This window comes from Sycon ciliatum, chromosome 4 (genome assembly GCF_964019385.1).
Source record: "Sycon ciliatum chromosome 4, ocSycCili1.1, whole genome shotgun sequence".
Classification (NCBI taxonomy): domain Eukaryota; kingdom Metazoa; phylum Porifera; class Calcarea; order Leucosolenida; family Sycettidae; genus Sycon; species Sycon ciliatum.
Genome location: NC_088646.1, coordinates 13,872,854 through 13,892,520, shown reverse-complemented (window position 1 = coordinate 13,892,520; position 19,667 = coordinate 13,872,854). Strand labels below are relative to the sequence as shown.

Here is a 19,667-nt window from a genome sequence, read left to right as displayed (position 1 = left end):
TGCCACTGCCAACGCCACTGCCACCGCCAACGCCACCGCCAACGCTACCGCCAACGCCACCGCCAACGCCACCGCCACCGCCAACGCAACTGCCAACGCCAACGCCAATGCCAACGCCACTGCCAACGCCACTGCCAACGCCACTGCAAACGCCACTGCCAACGCCAACGCCAACGCCACTGCCAATGCCACTGCCAACGCCACTGCCAACGCCACTGCCACTGCCACTGCCACTGCCAACGCCACTGCCAACGTCAACGCCACCGCCACTGCCGTTGGCAGTGGCGTTGGCGTAGGCGTTGGCAGTGGCAGTGGCGTTGGCAGTGGCGTTGGCAGTGGCGTTGGCAACGCCAACGCCAACGCCAACTCCAACGCCACTGCCAACGCCACTGCCAACGCCACTGCCAACGCCACTGCCAACGCCACTGCCAACACCACTGCCAACGCCACTGCCCACGCCACTGCCAACGCCACTGCCAACCCCACTGCCAACCCCACTGCCAACCCCACTGCCAGCCCCACCGCCAACGCCACCGCCAACGCCACCGCCAACGCCACCGCCAACGCCACCGCCAACGCCACCGCCAACGCCACTGCCAACGCCACTGCCACTGCCAACGCCACTGCCAACGCCACTGCCACTGCCAACGCCACTGCCAACGCCACCGCCAACGCCACCTCCAACGCCACCCCCAACGTCATTGCCAACGCCGCTGCCAACGCTAACGCCACTGCCAACGCCACTGCCAACGCCACTGCCAACCCCACTGCCAACCCCACTGCCAACGCCAACGCCAACGCCACTGCCAACGCCACTGCTAACGCCACTGCCAACGCCACTGCCAACGCCAATTCCAACGCCACTGCCAACGCCACTGCCAACGCCACTGCCAACGCCTCTGCCAACGCCAATGCCAACGCCACTGCCAACGCCAATGCCAACGCCACTGCCAACCCCACTGCCAACCCCACTGCCAACGCCAACGCCACTGCCAACGCCCCTGCCAACGCCAACGCCACTGCCACTGCCAACGCCACTGCCAACGCCACTGCCAACGCCACTGCCAACGCCACTGCCAACGCCACTGCCAACGCCACTGCCAACGCCACTGCCACTGCCAACGCCACTGCCAACGCCACTGCCAACGCCACTGCCACTGCCAACGCCACTGCCAACGCCAACGCCACCGCCAACGCCACCGCCAACGCCACCGCCAACGCCACCGCCAACGCCAACGCAACTGCCAACGCAACTGCAACTGCCAACGCCAACGCCAACGCCACTGCCAACGACACTGCCAATGACACTGCCAACGCCACTGCCACTGCCAACGCCAACGCCACTGCCACTGCCAACGCCACTGCCAATGCCACTGCCAACGCCACTGCCACTGCCAACGCCACTGCCAACGCCAATGTCAACGCCAACGCCACCGCCAACGCCACTGCCGTTGGCAGTGGCGTTGGCGTTGGCAGTGGCAGTGGCGTTGGCAGTGGCGTTGGCAGTGGCGTTGGCAACGCCAACGCCAACGCCAACGCCACTGCCAACGCCACTGCCAACGCCACTGCCAACGCCACTGCTAACGCCACTGCCAACGCCACTGCCAACACCACTGCCAACGCCACTGCCCGCGCCACTGCCAACGCCACTGCCAACCCCACCGCCAACCCCACTGCCAACCCCACCGCCAACCCCACTGCCCACGCCACTGCCCACGCCACTGCCAACGCCACTGCCAACGCCACTGCCAACCCCACTGCCAACACAACTGCCAACACCACGGCCAACGCCAACGCCACGGACAACGCCACTGCCACTGCCAACGCCAACGCCACTGCCAACGCCACTGCCAAAGCCACTGCCAAAGCCAACGCCACCGCCAACGCCACCGCCAACGCAACTGCCAACGCCAACGCCAACGCCACTGCCAACGCCACTGCCAACGCCACTGCCAACGCCACTGCCACTGCCAACGCCAACGCCAATGCCACTGCCACTGCCAACGCCACTGCCAACGCCACTGCCACTGCCAACGCCACTGCCAACGCCAACGTATACGCCTACGCCACCGCCAACGCCACCGCCGTTGGCAGTGGCGTTGGCGTTGGCGTTGGCAGTGGCAGTGGCGTTGGCAGTGGCGTTGGCAGTGGCGTTGGCAGTGGCGTTGGCGTTGGCGTTGGCAGTGGCGTTGGCAGTGGCGTTGGCAGTGGCGTTGGCAGTGGCGTTGGCGTTGGCAGTGGCTGTGGCGTTGGCAGTGGCGTTGGCAGTGGCGTTGGCAACGCTAACGCCAACGCCAACGCCAACGCCACTGCCAACGCCACTGCCAACGCCACTGCCAACGCCACTGCCCACTGCCCACGCCACTGCCAACGCCACTGCCAACCCCACTGCCAACCCCACTGCCAACCCAACGCCACTGCCAAAGCCAACGTCAACGCCAACGCCACCGCCAACGCCACTGCCGTTGGCAGTGGCGTTGGCGTTGGCGTTGGCAGTGGCAGTGGCGTTGGCAGTGGCGTTGGCAGTGGCGTTGGCAACGCCAACGCCACTGCCAACGCCAACGCCACTGCCAACGCCACTGCCAACACCACTGCCAACGCCACTGCCAACGCCACTGCCAACACCACTGCCAACGCCACTGCCAACACCAACGCCAACGCCAACGCCAACGCCACGGCCAACGCCACTGCCAACGCCACTGCCAACGCCACTGCCAACGCCACTGCCAACGCCAACGCCACTGCCAACGCCAACGCCAACGTCACTGCCAACGCCACTGCCAACGCCACTGCCAACGCCACTGCCAACGCCACTGCCAACGCCACTGCCAACGCCACTGCCAACGCCAACGCCACAGCCAACGCCACTGCCAACGCCACTGCCACTGCCAACGCCACTGCCAACGCCACTGCCACTGCCAACGCCAACGCCACTGCCAACGCCAACGCCACTGCCAACGCCACTGCCAACGCCACTGCCAACGCCACTGCCAACCCCACTGCCAACCCCACTGCCACTGCCAACGCCAACGCCAACGCCACTGCCAACGCCCCTGCCAACGCCAACGCCACTGCCACTGCCAACGCCACTGCCAACGCCACTGCCAACGCCACTGCCAACGCCACTGCCAACGCCACTGCCAACGCCACTGCCACTGCCAACGCCACTGCCAACGCCACTGCCAACGCCACTGCCACTGTCAACGCCACTGCCAACGCCAACGCCACCGCCAACGCCACCGCCAACGCCACCGCCAACGCCACCGCCAACGCAACTGCCAACGCAACTGCCAACGCCAACGCCAACGCCAACGCCACTGCCAACGACACTGCCAATGACACTGCCAACGCCACTGCCACTGCCAACGCCAACGCCACTGCCACTGCCAACGCCACTGCCAACGCCACTGCCAATGCCACTGCCACTGCCACTGCCAACGCCACTGCCAACGCCAATGTCAACGCCAACGCCACCGCCAACGCCACTGCCGTTGGCAGTGGCGTTGGCGTTGGCGTTGGCAGTGGCAGTGGCGTTGGCAGTGGCGTTGGCAGTGCCGTTGGCAACGCCAACGCCAACGCCACTGCCAACGCCACTGCCAACGCCACTGCCAACGCCACTGCTAACGCCACTGCCAACGCCACTGCCAACACCACTGCCAACGCCACTGCCCGCGCCACTGCCAACGCCACTGCCAACCCCACTGCCAACCCCACTGCCAACCCCACTGCCAACCCCACCGCCAACCCCACTGCCCACGCCACTGCCCACGCCACTGCCAACGCCACTGCCAACGCCACTGCCAACGCCACTGCCAACACAACTGCCAACACCACGGCCAACGCCAACGCCACGGACAACGCCACTGCCACTGCCAACGCCAACGCCAACGCCACTGCCAACGCCACTGCCAAAGCCACTGCCAAAGCCAACGCCACTGCCAACGCCACTGCCAACGCCACTGCCAACGCCACAGCCAACGCCACTGCCAACGCCACTGCCACTGCCACCGCCAACGCCACTGCCAACGCCAACGCCACCGCCAACGCCACCGCCAACGCCACCGCCAACGCCACCGCCAACGCAACTGCCAACGCCAACGCCAACGCCACTGCCAACGCCACTGCCAACGCCACTGCCAACGCCACTGCCACTGCCAACGCCAATGCCACTGCCACTGCCAACGCCACTGCCAACGCCACTGCCAACGCCACTGCCAACGCCACTGCCAACGCCAACGTATACGCCTACGCCACCGCCAACGCCACCGCCGTTGGCAGTGGCGTTGGCGTTGGCGTTGGCAGTGGCAGTGGCGTTGGCAGTGGCGTTGGCAGTGGCGTTGGCAGTGGCGTTGGCGTTGGCGTTGGCAGTGGCGTTGGCAGTGGCGTTGGCAGTGGCGTTGGCAGTGGCGTTGGCGTTGGCAGTGGCTGTGGCGTTGGCAGTGGCGTTGGCAGTGGCGTTGGCAACGCCAACGCCAACGCCAACGCCACTGCCAACGCCACTGCCCACTGCCCACGCCACTGCCAACGCCACTGCCAACCCCACTGCCAACCCCACTGCCAACCCAACGCCACTGCCAAAGCCAACGTCAACGCCACCGCCAACGCCACTGCCGTTGGCAGTGGCGTTGGCGTTGGCGTTGGCAGTGGCAGTGGCGTTGGCAGTGGCGTTGGCAGTGGCGTTGGCAACGCCAACGCCACTGCCAACGCCAACGCCACTGCCAACGCCACTGCCAACGCCACTGCCAACGCCACTGCCAACGCCACTGCCAACACCACTGCCAACGCCAATGCCAACACCAACGCCAACGCCAACGCCAACGCCACGGCCAACGCCACTGCCAACGCCACTGCCAACGCCACTGCCAACGCCAACGCGACAGCCACTGCCAACGCCAACGCCAACGTCACTGCCAACGCCACTGCCAACGCCACTGCCAACGCCACTGCCAACGCCACTGCCAACGCCACTGGCAACGCCAACGCCACTGCCAACGCCACTGCCACTGCCACTGCCAACGCCACTGCCAACGCCACTGCCACTGCCAACGCCAACGCCACTGCCAACGCCACTGCCAACGCCAACGCCACTGCCAACGCCACTGCCAACGCCACTGCCAACGCCACTGCCAACGCGTTGGGGGTGGCGTTTCCCACTGCCAACACTAACGCCAACGCCAACGCCAACGCCACGGCCAACGCCACTGCCAACGCCACTGGCAACGCCAACGCCACTGCCAACGCCAACGCCAACGCCAACATCACTGCCAACGCCACTGCCAACGCCACTGCCAACGCCAACGCCACTGCCAACGCCACTGCCACTGCCAACGCCACTGCCACTACCAACGCCACTGCCAACGCCACTGCAAACGCCACTGCCAACCCCACTGCAAACGCCACTGCAACTGCCAACGCCAACGTCAACGCCAACGCCACCGCCATCGCCAACGCCAACGCCACCGCCAACGCCACCGCCAACGCCACCGCCAACGCCACTGCCAACGCCACTGCCAACCCCACTGCCAACCCCACTGCCAACCCGACTGCCAACGCCTACGCCAACGTCGACGCCAACGCCAACGCCACTGCCAACGCCACTGCCAACGCCACTGCCAACGCCACTGCCAACGCCAACGCCACTGCCAACGCCACTGCCAACGCCACTGCCAACGCCAACACCACTGCCAACGCCACTGCCAACGCCACTGCCAACGCCAACGCCACTGCCGACGCCAATGCCGACGCCACTGCCGACGCCACTGCCAACGCCACTGCCACTGCCAACGCCACTGCCAACGCCACCGCCAACGCCACCGCCAACGCGACCGCCAACGCCACCGCCAACGCCACCGCCAACGCCACTGCCAACGCCACTGCCAACGCCACTGCTAACGCCACTGCCAACGAAAATGCCAACGCCACTGCAAACGCCACTGCCAACGCCACTGCCAACGCCAACGCCACTGCCAACGCCACTGCCAACGCCATTGCCAACGCAACTGACAACGTTGCGTTGGCAGTGGCGTTGGCAGGGGCGTTGGCGTTGGCAGTGGCGTTGGCGTTGGCGTTGGCAGTGGCGTTGGCTGTGGCGTTGGCAGTGGCGTTGGCGTTGGCGTTGGCAGTGGCAGTGGCGTTGGCAGTGGCGTTGGCAGTGGCGTTGGCAACGCCAACGCCAACGCCACTCCCGACGAGTTGGCAGTGGCGTTGGCAGTGGCGGTTGCAGTGGCGTTGGCGTTGGCAGTGGCGTTGGCAATGGCGTTGGCGTTGGCAGTGGCAGTGGCGTTGGCAGTGGCGTTGGCAACGCCAACGCCAACGCCAACGCCAACGCCACTGCCAACGCCACTGCCAACGCCACTGCCGACCCCACTGCCAACCCCACTGCCAACGCCAACGCCAACGCCACGGCCAACGCCACTGCCAACGCCAACGCCACTGCCAAAGCCACTGCCAACGCCAACGCCACTGCCAACGCCACTGCCAACGCCACTGCCAACGCCACTGCCAACGCCACTGCCACTGCCAACGCCAACGCCACCGCCAACGCCACCGCCAACGCTACCACCAACGCCACGGCCAACGCCACTGCCAACGCAACTGCCCACACCAACGCCAACGACACTGCCACTGCCAACGCCACTGCCAACGCCACTGCCTCTGCCAAAGCCAACGCCACTGCCAACGCCACTGCCAACGCCACTGCCAACGCCAGGCAGTGGCAGTGGCGTTGGCAGTGGCGTTTGCAGTGGCGTTGGCAGTGGCGTTGGCGTTGGCAGTGGCGTTTGCAGTGGCGTTGGCAGTGGCGTCGGCGTTGGCGTTGGCAGTGACAGTGGCGTTGGCAGTGGCGTTGGCAACGCCAACGCCAACGCCAACGCCACTGCCAACGCCACTGCCAACGCCACCGCCAACGCCACTGCCAACGCCACTGCCAACGCCACTGCCCACACCACTGCCAACGCCACTGCCAACCCCACTGCCAACCCCACTGCCAACCTAACTGCCAACACCAACGCCAACGCCACGGCCAACGCCACTGCTAACGCCACTGCCAACGCCAACGCCAACGCCACTGCCAACGCCACTGCAAAAGCCACTGCCAACGCCAACGCCAACGCCAACGTCACTGCCAACGCCACTGCCAACGCCACTGCCAACGCCACTGCCAACGCCATTGCCAACGCCTCTGCCAACGCCTCTGCCAACGCCACTGCCAACGCCACTGCCAACGCCACTGCCACTGCCAACGCCACTGCAACCGCCCCACTGCCAACCCCACTGCCAACACCAACGCCAACGCCAACGCCAACGCCACGGCCTACGCCACTGCCAACGCCAACGCGAACGCCACTGCCAACGCCACTGCCAAAGCCACTGCCAACGCCAACGCCACGGCCAACGCCACTGCCAACGCCACTACCAACGCCACTGCCAACGCCAACGCCACTGCCAACGCCACTGCCAAAGCCACTGCCAACGCCAACGTCACCGCCAACGCCACCGCCAACGCCACCGCCAACGCCACTGCCAATGCCACTGCCAACGCCGCTGCCAACGCCACTGCCAACGCCAACGCCACAGCCAACGCAACTGCCAACGCCACTGCCAACGCCACTGCCAACGCCACTGCCAACGCCAACTCCACCACCAACGCCACCGCCAACGCCACCGCCAACGCCACTGCCAAAGCCACTGCCAACGCCAACGCCAACGCCAACGTCACCGCCAATGCCACCGCCAACGCCACTTCCAACGCCACTGCCAACGCCAACGCCACAGCCAACGCCACTGCCAACGCCACTGCCAATGCCACTGCCAACGCCACTGTCAACCCCACTGCCAACCCCTATACCACTGCCAACGCCAACGCCAACGCCAACGCCACTGCCAACGCCACTGCCAACGCCAACTGCCAACGCCACTGCCAACGCCACTGCCAACGCCACTGCCACAGCCAACGCCACTGCCAACGCCACTGCCAACGCCACTGCCACTGCCAACGCCACTGCCAACGCCAACGCCAACGCCACCGCCAACGCCACCGCCAACGCCACCGCCAACGCCACCGCCAAAGCCACCGCCAACGCCACCGCCAACGCCACCGCCAACGCCACTGCCAACGCAACTGCCAACGCCAACGCCAACGCCACTGCCAACGCCACTGCCAACGCCACTGTCAACGCCACTGCCAACGCCACTGCCAACGCCAACGCCACTGTCAACGTCACTGCCAACGCCACTGCCAATGCCAATGCCAACGCCACCGCCACCGCCAACGCCAACGCCACCGCCAACGCCACTGCCAACGCCACTGCCAACGCCACTGCAAACGCCACTGCCAACGCCACTGCCAACCCCACTGCCAACCCGACTGCCAACGCCTACGCCAACGCCAACGCCACTACCAACGCCACTGCCAACGCCACTGCCAACGCCACTGCCCACGCCACTGCCAACGCCACTGCCAACGCCACTGCCAACGCCACTGCCAACGCCAACGCCACTGCCACTGCCAACGCCACTGCCAATCCCACTGCTAACCCCACTGCCAACGCCAACGCCAACGCCAACGCCACTGCCAACGCCACTGCCAACGCCACTGCCAACGCCAACGCCATTGCCACTGCCAACGCCAACGCCACTGCCAACGCCACTGCCAACGCCACTGCCAACGCCACTGCCACTGCCAACGCCACTGCCAACGCCAACGTCAACGCCAACGCCACCGCCAACGCCACCGCCACCGCCAACGCCACGGCCAACGCCACTGCCAACGCCATTGCCAACGCCACTGCCAACGCCACTGCCAACGCCACTGCAAACGCCACTGCCAACCCCACTGCCAACTCCACTGCCAACCCCACTGCCAACGCCAACGCCAACGCCGACGCCAACGCCAACGCCACTGCCAACGCCACTGCCAACGCCACTGCCAACGCCACTGCCAACGCCACTGCGAACGCCACCGCCACTGCCAACGCCAACGCCACTGCCAACGCCACTGCCAACGCCACTGCCAACGCCACTGCCACTGCCAACGCCACTGCCAACGCCACTGCCAACGCCACTGGCAACGCCAACGCCAGATCCGACGCCACTGCCGACGCCACTGGCAACGCCACTGCCAACGCCACTGCCACTGCCAACGCCACTGCCAACGCCACCGCCAACGGCACCGCCAACGGCACCGCCAACGCGACCGCCAACGCCACCGCCAACGCCACCGCCACTGCCAACGCCACTGCCAACGCCACTGCCAACGCCACTGCCAACGAAAATGCCAACGCCACTGCCAACGCCACTGCCAACGCCACTGCCAACGTCACTGCCAACGCAACTGCCAACGCAACTGACAACGTTGTGTTGGCGGTGGCGTTGGCAGTGGCGTTGGCAGTGGCGTTGGCGTTGGCAGTGGCGTTGGCGTTGGCAGTGGCGTTGGCAGTGGCGTTGGCAACGCCAACGCCAACGCCAACGCCAACGCCACTGCCAACGCCACTGCCACTGCCCACGCCACTGCCAACGCCACTGCCGACCCCACTGCCAACCCCACTGCCAACGCCAACGCCAACGCCAACGCCACGGCCAACGCCACTGCCAACGCCAACGCCACTGCCAAAGCCACTGCCAACGCCAACGCCACTGCCAACGCCACTGCCAACGCCACTGCCAACGCCACTGCCAACGCCACTGCCACTGCCAACGCCAACGCCACCGCCAACGCCACCGCCAACGCCACCACCAACGCCACGGCCAACGCCACTGCCAACGCAACTGCCCACACCAACGCCAACGCCACTGCCACTGCCAACGCCACTGCCAACGCCACTGCCTCTGCCAACGCCAACGCCACTGCCAACGCCACTGCCAACGCCACTGCCAACGCCAGGCAGTGGCAGTGGCGTTGGCAGTGGCGTTTGCAGTGGCGTTGGCAGTGGCGTTGGCGTTGGCAGTGGCGTTTGCAGTGGCGTTGGCAGTGGCGTCGGCGTTGGCGTTGGCAGTGACAGTGGCGTTGGCAGTGGCGTTGGCAACGCCAACGCCAACGCCAACGCCACTGCCAACGCCACTGCCAACGCCACCGCCAACGCCACTGCCAACGCCACTGCCAACGCCACTGCCCACACCACTGCCAACGCCACTGCCAACCCCACTGCCAACCCCACTGCCAACCTAACTGCCAACACCAACGCCAACGCCACGGCCAACGCCACTGCTAACGCCACTGCCAACGCCAACGCCAACGCCACTGCCAACGCCACTGCAAAAGCCACTGCCAACGCCAACGCCAACGCCAACGTCACTGCCAACGCCACTGCCAACGCCACTGCCAACGCCACTGCCAACGCCATTGCCAACGCCTCTGCCAACGCCTCTGCCAACGCCACTGCCAACGCCACTGCCAACGCCACTGCCACTGCCAACGCCACTGCAACCGCCCCACTGCCAACCCCACTGCCAACACCAACGCCAACGCCAACGCCAACGCCACGGCCTACGCCACTGCCAACGCCAACGCGAACGCCACTGCCAACGCCACTGCCAAAGCCACTGCCAACGCCAACGCCACGGCCAACGCCACTGCCAACGCCACTACCAACGCCACTGCCAACGCCAACGCCACTGCCAACGCCACTGCCAAAGCCACTGCCAACGCCAACGTCACCGCCAACGCCACCGCCAACGCCACCGCCAACGCCACTGCCAATGCCACTGCCAACGCCGCTGCCAACGCCACTGCCAACGCCAACGCCACAGCCAACGCAACTGCCAACGCCACTGCCAACGCCACTGCCAACGCCACTGCCAACGCCAACTCCACCACCAACGCCACCGCCAACGCCACCGCCAACGCCACTGCCAAAGCCACTGCCAACGCCAACGCCAACGTCACCGCCAATGCCACCGCCAACGCCACTTCCAACGCCACTGCCAACGCCAACGCCACAGCCAACGCCACTGCCAACGCCACTGCCAATGCCACTGCCAACGCCACTGTCAACCCCACTGCCAACCCCTATACCACTGCCAACGCCAACGCCAACGCCACTGCCAACGCCACTGCCAACGCCAACTGCCAACGCCACTGCCAACGCCACTGCCAACGCCACTGCCACAGCCAACGCCACTGCCAACGCCACTGCCAACGCCACTGCCAACGCCACTGCCAACGCCAACGCCAACGCCACCGCCAACGCCACCGCCAACGCCACCGCCAACGCCACCGCCAAAGCCACCGCCAACGCCACCGCCAACGCCACCGCCAACGCCACTGCCAACGCAACTGCCAACGCCAACGCCAACGCCACTGCCAACGCCACTGCCAACGCCACTGCCAACGCCAACGCCACTGGCAACGCCACTGCCAACGCCAACGCCACTGCCAACGCCACTGCCAACGCCACTGCCAACGCCAACGCCACAGCCAACGCCACTGTCAACGTCACTGCCAACGCCACTGCCACTGCCAATGCCAATGCCAACGCCACCGCCACCGCCAACGCCAACGCCACCGCCAACGCCACTGCCAACGCCACTGCCAACGCCACTGCAAACGCCACTGCCAACGCCACTGCCAACCCCACTGCCAACCCGACTGCCAACGCCTACGCCAACGCCAACGCCACTACCAACGCCACTGCCAACGCCACTGCCAACGCCACTGCCCACGCCACTGCCAACGCCACTGCCAACGCCACTGCCAACGCCAACGCCACTGCCACTGCCAACGCCACTGCCAATCCCACTGCTAACCCCACTGCCAACGCCAACGCCAACGCCAACGCCACTGCCAACGCCACTGCCAACGCCACTGCCAACGCCAACGCCATTGCCACTGCCAACGCCAACGCCACTGCCAACGCCACTGCCAACGCCACTGACAACGCCACTGCCACTGCCAACGCCACTGCCAACGCCAACGTCAACGCCAACGCCACCGCCAACGCCACCGCCACCGCCAACGCCACGGCCAACGCCACTGCCAACGCCATTGCCAACGCCACTGCCAACGCCACTGCCAACGCCACTGCAAACGCCACTGCCAACCCCACTGCCAACTCCACTGCCAACCCCACTGCCAACGCCAACGCCAACGCCGACGCCAACGCCAACGCCACTGCCAACGCCACTGCCAACGCCACTGCCAACGCCACTGCCAACGCCACTGCGAACGCCACCGCCACTGCCAACGCCAACGCCACTGCCAACGCCACTGCCAACGCCACTGCCAACGCCACTGCCACTGCCAACGCCACTGCCAACGCCACTGCCAACGCCACTGGCAACGCCAACGCCAGATCCGACGCCACTGCCGACGCCACTGGCAACGCCACTGCCAACGCCACTGCCACTGCCAACGCCACTGCCAACGCCACCGCCAACGGCACCGCCAACGGCACCGCCAACGCGACCGCCAACGCCACCGCCAACGCCACCGCCAACGCCACTGCCAACGCCACTGCCAACGCCACTGCCAACGCCACTGCCAACGAAAATGCCAACGCCACTGCCAACGCCACTGCCAACGCCACTGCCAACGTCACTGCCAACGCAACTGCCAACGCAACTGACAACGTTGTGTTGGCGGTGGCGTTGGCAGTGGCGTTGGCAGTGGCGTTGGCGTTGGCAGTGGCGTTGGCGTTGGCAGTGGCGTTGGCAGTGGCGTTGGCTGTGGCGTTGGCAGTGGCGGTGGCGGTGGCGTTGGCAGTGGCGTTGGCAGTGGCGTTGGCAGTGGCGTTGGCAACGCCAACGCCAACGCCACTGCCAACGCGTTGGCAGTGGCGTTGGCAGTGGCGGTTGCAGTGGCGTTGGCGTTGGCAGTGGCGTTGGCGTTGGCAGTGGCGTTGGCAGTGGCGTTGGCGTTGGCAGTGGCAGTGGCGTTGGCAGTGGCGTTGGCAGTGGCGTTGGCAACGCCAACGACAACGCCAACGCCACTGTCAACGCCACTGCCAACGCCACTGCCACTGCCAACGCCACTGCCAACGCCACTGCCAACGCCACTGCCCACGCCACTGCCAACGCCACTGCCAACCCCACTGCCAACCCCACTGCCAACCCCACTGCCAACACCAACGCCAACGCCAACGCCAACGCCACGGCCAACGCCATTGCCAACGCCACTGCCAACGCCAACGCCAACGCCACTGCCAAAGCCACTGCCCACGCCAACGCCACTGCCAACGCCACTGCCAACGCCACTGCCAACGCAACTGCCAACGCCAACGCTAACGCCAACGCCACTGCCAACGCCACTGCCAACGCCACTGCCAACGCCACTGCCAACGCCATTGCCAACGCCAACGCCACTGCCAACGCCACTGCCACTGCCACTGCCAACGCCAACGCCACTGCCAAGGCCACTGCCAACGCCACTGCCAACGCCACTGCCAACCCCACTGCCACTGCCAACGCCAACGCCAACGCCTCTGCCAACGCCACTGCCAGCGCCACTGCCAACGCCACTGCCAACCCCACCGCCAACGCCCCGGCCAACGCCACTGCCAACCCCACTGCCAACGCCAACGCCACTGCCAACGCCACTGCCAACCCCACTGCCAACGCCACTGCCAACGCCACTGCCAACGCCACTGCCAACGCCACTGCCATCCCCACTGCCAACGCCAACGCCAACGCCAACGCCACTGCCAACGCCACTGCCAACGCCACGATCACTGCCGCTGCCAATGCCAACGCCCCTGCGTTGGCAGTGGCGTTGGCAGTGGCGTTGGATGTGGCATTGGCAGTGGCGTTGGCGTTGGCGTTGGCAGTGGCAGTGGCGTTGGCAGTGGCGTTGGCAGTGACGTTGGCAGTGGCGTTGGCAGTGGCGTTGGCAGTTGCGTTGGCGTTGGCGTTGGCAGTGGCAGTGGCGTTGGCAGTGGCGTTGGCAACGCCAACGCCAACGCCAACGCCACTGCCAACGCCACTGCCAACGCCACTGCCAACGCCACTGCCAACGCCACTGCCAACGCCACTGCCCACGCCACTGCCCACGCCACTGCCAACCCCACTGCCAACCCCACTGCCAACCCCATTGCCAACACCAACGCCAACGCCAACGCCACGGCCTAGGCCACTGCCAACGCCACTGCCAACGCCATTGCGAACGCCACTGCCAACGCCACTGCCAAAGCCACTGCCAACGCCAACGTCACTGCCAACGCCACTGCCAACGCCACTGCCAACGCCACTGCCAACGCCACTGCCAACGCCACTGGCACAGCCAACGCCACTGCCAACGCTACTGCCAACGCCACTGCCACTGCCAACGCCACTGCCAACGCCAACGCCACCGCCAACGCCACCGCAAACGCCACCGCCAACGCCACCGCCACGGCCAACGCCACTGCCAACGCAACTGCCAACGCCAACGCCAACACCACTGCCAACGCCACTGCCAACGCCACTGGCAACGCCACTGCCAACGCCAACGCCACTGCCAACGCCACTGTCAAGGCCACTGCCAACGCCAACGCCACTGCCAACGCCACTGCCAACGCCACTGCAAACGTCACTGCCAACGCCATTGCCACTGCCAACGCCACTGCCAACGCCACCGCCAACGCCACCGCCAACGCCACCGCCAACGCCACTGCCAACGCCACTGCCAACGCCACTGCCAATGCCACTGCCAACGCCACTGCCAACGCCACTGCCAACCCCACTGCCAACCCCACTGCCAACCCGACTGCCAACGCCTACGCCAACGCCAACGCCACTGCCAACGCCACTGCCAACGCCACTGCCAACGCCACTGCCCACGCCACTGCCAACGCCACTGCCAACGCCACTGCCAACGCCAACGCCACTGCCACTGCCAACGCCACTGCCAAACCCCCTGCTAACCCCACTGCCAACGCCAACGCCAACGCCACTGCCAACGCCACTGCCAACGCCACTGCCAACGCCACTGCCAACGCCAACGCCATTGCCACTGCCACTGCCACTGCCAACGCCACTGCCAACGCCAACACCACTGCCAACGCCACTGCCAACGCCACTGCCAACGCCACTGCCAACGCCACTGCCACTGCCAACGCCACTGCCAACGTCAACGCCAACGCCACCGCCAAAGCCACCGCCAACGCCACCGCCAACGCCACCGCCAACGCCACCGCCAACGCCACGGCCAACGCCACTGCCAACGCCACTGCCAACGCCACTGCCAACGCCACTGCCAACGCCACTGCCAACCCCACTGCCAACTCCACTGCCAACCCACTGCCAACGCCAACGCCAACGCCGACGCCGACGCCAACGCCACTGCCAACGCCACTGCCAACGACACTGCCAACGCCACTGCCAACGCCACTGCCAACCCCACTGCCAACGCCACCGCCACTGCCACTGCCAACGCCAACGCCAACGCCACTGCCAACGCCACTGCCAACGCCACTGCCAACGCCACTGCCAACGCCACTGCCAACGCCACTGCCACTGCCAACGCAGTGCCAACGCCACTGCCAACGCCAACGCCACTGCCGACGCCACTGCCGACGCCACTGCACACGCCACTGCCAACGCCACTGCCACTGCCAACGCCACTGCCAACGCCACCGCCAACGCCACCGCCAACGCCACCGCCAACGCCAACGCCAACGCCACTGCCAACACCACTGCCAACGCCACTGCCAACGCCACTGCCAACGAAAATGCCAACGCCACTGCCAACGCCACTGCCAACGCCAACGCCACTGCCAACGCCACTGCCAACGCCACTGCCAACGCCACTGCCAACGCAACTGACAACGTTGCGTTGGCAGTGGCGTTGGCAGTGGCGTTGGCAGTGGCGTTGGCGTTGGCAGTGGCGTTGGCGTTGGCAGTGGCGTTGGCGTTGGCAGTGGCGTTGGCGTTGGCAGTGGCGTTGGCAGTGGCGTTGGCTGTGGCGTTGGCAGTGGCGTTGGCGTTGGCAGTGGCAGTGGCGTTGGCAGTGGCGTTGGCAGTGGCGTTGGCAGTGGCGTTGGCAACGCCAACGCCAACGCCACTGGCGGTTGCAGTGGCGTTGGCGTTGGCAGTGGCGTTGGCAGTGGCGTTGGCAGTGGCGTTGGCAGTGGCGTTGGCGTTGGCAGTGGCAGTGGCGTTGGCAGTGGCGTTGGCAGTGGCGTTGGCAACGCCAACGCCAACGCCAACGCCACTGCCAACGCCACTGCCAACGCCACTGCCAACGCCACTGCCCACGCCACTGCCAACGCCACTGCCAACCCCACTGCCAACCCCACTGCCAACCCCACTGCCAACCCCACTGCCAACACCAACGCCAACGCCACGGCCAACGCCACTGCCAACGCCACTGCCAACGCCAACGCCACTGCCAACGCCACTGCCAAAGCCACTGCCAACGCCAACACCACTGCCAACGCCACTGCCAACGCCACTGCCAACGCCACTGCCAACGCCACTGCCAACGCCAACGCCACTGCCAACGCCACTGCCACTGCCAACGCCACTGCCAACGCCAACGCCAACGCCAACGCCACCGCCAACGCCACCGCCAACGCCACCGCCAACGCCACTGCCAACGCCACTGCCAACGCAAGTGCCAACGCCAACGCCAACGCCACTGCCAACGCCACTGCCAACGCCACTGCCAACGCCACTGCCACTGCCAACGCCAACGCCACTGCCAAAGCCAACGCCAACGCCACTGCCAACGCCACTGCCAACGCCACTGCCAACGCCACTGCCAACGCCACTGCCAACGCCACTGCCAACGCCACTGCCAACGCCAACGTCAACGCCAACGCCACCGCCAACACCACCGCCAACGCCACCGTCAACGCCACCGCCAACGCCACCGCCAACGCCACTGCCAACGCCACTGCCAACGCCACTGCCAACCCAACTGCCAACCCGACTGCCAACGCCTACGCCAACGCCAACGCCACTGCCAACGCCACTGCCAACGCCACTGCCAACGCCACTGCCAACGCCACTGCCAACGCCACTGCCAACGCCAACGCAACGCCACTGCCAACGCCACTGCCAACGCCACTGCCAACGCCACTACCAACGCCACTGCCAACGCTACTGCCAACCCCACTGCCAACGCCAACGCCACTGCCAACGCCACTGCCAACGCCACTGCCAACGTCACTGCCAACGCCACTGCCAACGCCACTGCCAACGCCACTGCCAACGCCACTGCCAACGCCACTGCCAACGCCAACGCCAACGCCAACGCCAACGCCACTGCCAACGCCACTGCCAACGCCACTGCCAACGCCACTGCCAACGCCACTGCCAACGCCACTGCCAACGCCACTGCCAACGCCACTGCCAACACCACTGCCAACACCACTGCTAGTGCTATTGGCGCTACCACCAACACCACTGCCAACACCACTACTGTCACTGCCACCACAGCCACCACCAACCATGACATACTATGAAGCTTGGATAAGACACTTCAGCAGGCAAGCAAGACACACAAGACACACAAGTCACACAAGACACACAAGTCACACAAGACACACAAGACACACTAGACACACAAGACACACAAGTCACACAAGACACACAAGACACACTAGACACACAAGACACACTAGACACACAAGACACATAAGTCACACAAGACACACAAGACACACTAGACACACAAGACACACTAGACACACAAGACACATAAGTCACACAAGACACACAAGACACACTAGACACACAAGACACACAAGACACACTAGACACACAAGACACATAAGTCACACAAGACACACAAGACACACTAGACACACAAGACACATGGGTGGACAGCCTTGCTGGTCGGTCCGCTCGTATTCGTGACTTTGTCGAAGCTGAGTTGTCGTCTCATGATTTTGTTGAGGGCAGCGCTTCCAATCCATATGCTGTCGGTGATGCTGTTTTGCTCCGTCACCCCGCTCGTTCGCAGAAGCGCTTGCCACCGTTCGAAGCTGGGTGGAAGGTCACCGAGATCCTTGGTCCTGGTTCCGTGCGTGTGTGTCGTTCTGTGGATGGCTTTGATCAACAAAAGTCTGTTAACATTCAGTTGATTAAACCTGCTGCTGAATCTGTGTTGTCGTGTGAGTCTGGATCTGTGCCTGCGTCGCCCGTGCAGTGTGATCTCGGTGTTGAGCCGTTGGCTGTCGCCGATCGTAGTCTGCGTAACCGTCGTCATATCCAACGCCCGAGTCGCTACATCGATTGACACTGTGTTACCTGGGGGACTGGTGTAAATATAGAGATAACACTGTGGTAAATCGACTGCTTGTATTGTTACAATAGTTCTGACGATATTAGTTATTTGATTGTATTCTTACTTTGTAGCTGCGTCCAGGCTCGTTGGAATTCTCATCACGGACTCCATTCTAGTTTCGAAGAGATATATATTCTTGTGCAATTGTTCTCTAACAAATTCCTCGTCTTGTGCATTTGTTCTCAAACAAATTCTTCTTCGTAATATTTGCAGTACGTAGTCTCGCGCTCTTTGATTTGTTTGACTCGCGCGTGACTTTCCTTTCTTTTCTTTTGTCATGTATGACGTATCGGTATGACGTGAGTGTGTACGCACTCTGTTTATGACCACGTGACTGCATGCTCACGTGGAACTACAGTCAGTAGGCTAGTGCATTTTAGCGACTGCAGCGATCCGATCTTCTTGCTGCAGCGCTGTTTCTTCTTCTTCACTTGTGTCTTTTCTTTGGTCGCTGCACTAGTTTGTGATTACCATGATTACGCGTCAATGGACGACATGGTCGCCATTTTGTGCATGTCCTTTTTCCTGATGGATCTTGGATCTCGTGGAAAAAGAAGGGTTTTCTTTTCTCCCAACTTTACCACTATTTCAATATTTCAACTCTCTTGATTCCTTGTTGATAGTTGTGGCTCAGTGCATGTGCGAGTGTGCTGGAGTGCTAGCTGGAAGAGATAGAGAGCATAGTGGTGGAGTAACAAGACACACTAGACACACTAGACACACTAGACACACAAGACACACTAGACACACTAGACACACTAGACACACAAGACACACAAGACACACAAGACACACAAGACACACTAGACACACAAGACACACTAGACACACAAGACACACTAGACACACTAGACACACTAGACACACAAGACACACAAGACACACAAGACACACAAGACACACTAGACACACTAGACACACTAGACACACAAGTCACACAAGACACACAAGACACACTAGACACACTAGACACACTAGACACACAAGACACACAAGACACACAAGACACACAAGACACACACGTCACACAAGTCACACAAGACACACAAGACACACTAGACACACAAGACACACTAGACACACAAGACACACAAGACACACAAGACATACCCTTATTACAGTTTTTACAGTTATTATAGTTATTGATAGAGTATAATACAGAAATATAGCACGGCTGTCGTGAGCCAGAAAATGTGACACTTTGTTCTATCCAATTCCGTCTGTATAATTGCACACATGTCCTCGTACCTGTATAACTCCTCCACCACCGGTCTCCTTGCCCCTTGAGTCACAAAAATGAAACTCCACTGGTAAGCCAAGCATCTTTGCTGTTGAATGCAGCAAGAACATGAACAGAGAATGCAGTTGAGCAAAGTAACAAAATCAATTACAAATAACAATGTGCAGTGACAGTTTCAAGATGATGTGACACCGACCTGACACATTGCTTGTTTGAAGATTGATAAGT

General features: G+C 63.8%; 2 protein-coding genes across 2 annotated transcripts in view; one reads left to right on the top strand and one right to left on the bottom strand.

Moving 5' to 3' along the window:
• The window catches only part of LOC135814606 (aromatic-L-amino-acid decarboxylase-like), a 72,988-nt gene that overhangs the window by 45,645 nt on the left and 7,676 nt on the right, over positions 1-19,667 (bottom strand). Inside the window, exon 4 of the mRNA XM_065327758.1 lies at positions 19,448-19,527. Within this exon, the coding sequence (XP_065183830.1) occupies positions 19,448-19,527 (80 nt within the window). The remainder of the gene's footprint in view (positions 1-19,447; positions 19,528-19,667) is intronic.
• On the top strand, positions 501-18,151 carry LOC135813318 (uncharacterized; the record flags this gene model as incomplete). Its single annotated transcript, XM_065326419.1, has 14 exons — positions 501-700; positions 1,178-1,228; positions 3,974-4,077; positions 5,425-5,488; positions 5,792-5,862; positions 7,628-7,716; positions 8,027-8,105; positions 9,153-9,234; positions 9,690-9,754; positions 10,799-10,906; positions 11,166-11,261; positions 11,472-11,504; positions 11,916-11,971; positions 17,876-18,151. Coding segments are annotated over 14 exons (1,374 nt in total), but the record flags the coding sequence as incomplete, so codon positions are not given.